Here is a 2,945-nt window from a genome sequence, read left to right as displayed (position 1 = left end):
CTGTCCGGTCTGCAAATCTATGTGTGCGCGCGCGTCCGTGTGTGCGTGCGTGTCTGTGCATCTCCGTGCGCTTATGTGTATGTATCCATGCTCACACATATGCCTGTCTACATGATCATGTGTGTGTGGGTCTGTATGTCTGTAATTCTATGTATGTATGTGCCTGTGTGTCCGTGTGTCCGTAAGTCTATACGCGTGTGTGTGTGTGTTTATGTCTGTATTTCCATAAGTCTATGTATATTGTCCGTGTGTATGCACGTGTCTGTGTGTGTGTTCAGGTCCCTGCGTATGTATGTACATGTCTGCGTACCTGTATATGTCTATGCGTGTGTGTGTGTATGTATGTGTGTGTGTGTGTGTGTATGTGTATCTACGTATCAGCTTTACTTTTACGATAAAGAGGCGGTATTGACGAGGTATGCAATTCATAAAGATTCACCTTCGGTGAAATCAAAGCGGCTGAATAAACGAAAACTCAACCATTAGCAATTAGCCTCTTTATCTTAATTTGCTTAGCTAAATATTGCTAGGATGGTTAATTAATCTTTAACATATATTTCTTGATAATATTATGTCAGTATTATCAGTGAATGATAATGAGGAGCTATTTTGATAAAGCATATCATTTGCATGATAATATGTCCAAAGTTTAAACAATTGAAAGCATCAGTTGATAAATTCGATAAATTTCAATTTCTTCTTTGGAAATATCAATCTCAAAATGAAGAAAGAAAAAGATTTAATAATAAAAAATTAAAACTTAATTTTAATAGAATTGAATTAAACTAAACAAAAAAAACAAACAAACAAACGGAAGCAAAAAAGCTTACTGAATGAATCATTTTAAATTGATGTCACCGAAGCCATTAATTTATGGCTTAAAAAGAATATCTTCATTTTATAACAATTATTTGTTTTATCCTCATCCATATATCGTTATGTAGCTAGTTTTTTTTTTTCTCTGTTTTTTTTGGGAAGTAAAAGAACGAAGCATTGACGAGAGTGGGATTCGAACCCACGCCTCCGAAGAGACTGGTGCCTTAAACCAGCGCCTTAGACCGCTCGGCCATCTCGCCTCTGGCATAAATATCCTCAATATTTAATCCAAATGAATGGATTTCATTAAATTATTAATGAATTATTACTGTCATAAAAGTATTTTTAGGCTGTTTAAAGTTGAAAAATGCCACAATAACAACAGGAATATCAAAGTGTAAGTAATATTTTAATTAATTAAATTAATTTCGATTTCAGATTTATGCATTAACAAATAATTGATATTATTTCACATTTATATTGCTTAATATTATGCTTGTTTACAAGAATGATGAAAAATCAATCGATTTGAATGCATAACAATTGTATGAATAAAGTATAAATTGGAAAATTAATTATAATCAATCAAAGATTTTTATCAAAAAGACTAAATTTTTTTTATACAAATTTCAGAATTACAAATTACAATAAAAGTAGATATTTAATAGTGACCAATGTATATAGCTGAACTCCTACAAAATGATGTTACTAAAAATATTGGCCATTAATAATGACCAATGAATATAGCTGATTGATTGATGTTTTTCATTCGCCTGGAAAATTAAGTTACTAAAAATACTGGTCATTAATAGTGTGATCAATGATATATAGCTGATTGATTGATTGATATTCTTCATTCTCCTAGAAAATGAAATTAATAATAGTGTAAGATTAAGTTACTAAATATTGGTCATTTGATAGTGACCAATGATTGATAAAGAAGATTAATAAAGAAGTTAATAATCTGATCATGTATAAACTTATTCCAGGAAATATTTCAGCTATCTATAATCTATTCCGATAATTATTCATTATTAATTATGAATAATGATAATATATATTATAATGCATAAAAATGTTAAATAATAATGAAAATAACAATTGAAATTATAAATGCTTTTCAAATATTTTTTTTTCTATCCATTTATTGAATTATTTAAAAGTTAAAAAACCAAAGATCATAGCTTACTTTTTTTTTATCATTTTTAAATTTAATTTTTACATTTTTTTTGAAAAATGTATCTCATGCCATTCGCTAGTTTTGCATAACAAACGATAGGACCATTCGGCAGCAAAAAATATGGATGCATTTGCTGGAATTGCTCTAGAAAAAAAAAATAAAAAATAAAAATGAATGGAAAATTTTTTCAAATGAAATTCGTAAATTAATTTTGATTAAATTTTTTTTAAAGTTTTTGGTAATTAATTATTTTTTTATCACTTATTTTAGCAAATACTTCAACTAGTAATTTAACAAATACTATTAATTTATAGATTTAAATTTAACGTATCATTTCAATAATACACTTAATTACAGTAATATTAAAGAACAAGCCATTGCACATATCAGATATATAAAACAATCAAACACATTACACTCATCTTATTTTCAAAATTTTCATTTGAAAATTTTAAACGATTGAATTGATTGATATTTTAATTTCATAAATGAATGATATAATTACGCATACTGATAATATGTTGATTTATCAAACTATACTATTTTTGAACTACTCTATTAGCTAATCATATTAGCTACTTTATTAGCTAGTTTAATTTTAATCTAGTTACTTGTAAAATTTCTATAACAATTTTAAACTTCTTAAAAAAAAGAAATTTGTCAAAATTTAACTCATAAATAAATGTATTATTTTAGTAAGCTAAAAAAAAATTGAATAATAAATATTACCGTAAAATAGTAGCCGAAATGCCAGCAAAAAAAACCTTTGATACCATATGTTTTCATAATATTTTGACAAACTTTTTCCATATGAATGTATGCTATCATTAGCTTGAAATTGTGTTTTTATTACATCCAATGGATAATTACATATCCATGACATTATACCCGCAATACCTGAAATATAAAAATAAAAATTTTTATTTTATAAATTTTAAAAATTTTATCT

At 26.6% G+C, this 2,945-nt stretch overlaps 1 protein-coding gene and 1 non-coding gene across 2 annotated transcripts in view; both read right to left on the bottom strand.

Moving 5' to 3' along the window:
* Positions 1-994: 994 nt before the first annotated feature.
* LOAG_20057 lies at positions 995-1,076 on the bottom strand. Its single transcript has one exon. It is a non-coding gene; the product is annotated as a tRNA-Leu (tRNA).
* A 958-nt stretch (positions 1,077-2,034) lies between these two features.
* Positions 2,035-2,945, bottom strand: part of LOAG_17912 (hypothetical protein) — a gene marked incomplete at both ends in the record, with an annotated part of 2,405 nt that continues 1,494 nt past the window's right edge. The window contains 2 exons of the mRNA XM_020450578.1: positions 2,035-2,140; positions 2,761-2,893. Of these exons, the coding sequence (XP_020305725.1) occupies positions 2,035-2,140; positions 2,761-2,893 (239 nt within the window). The remainder of the gene's footprint in view (positions 2,141-2,760; positions 2,894-2,945) is intronic.

This window comes from Loa loa (genome assembly GCF_000183805.2).
Source record: "Loa loa unplaced genomic scaffold supercont3.150, whole genome shotgun sequence".
In the NCBI taxonomy this organism is placed as follows: Eukaryota; Metazoa; Nematoda; class Chromadorea; order Rhabditida; family Onchocercidae; genus Loa; species Loa loa.
This window is presented reverse-complemented; position numbering and strand designations above follow the sequence as displayed.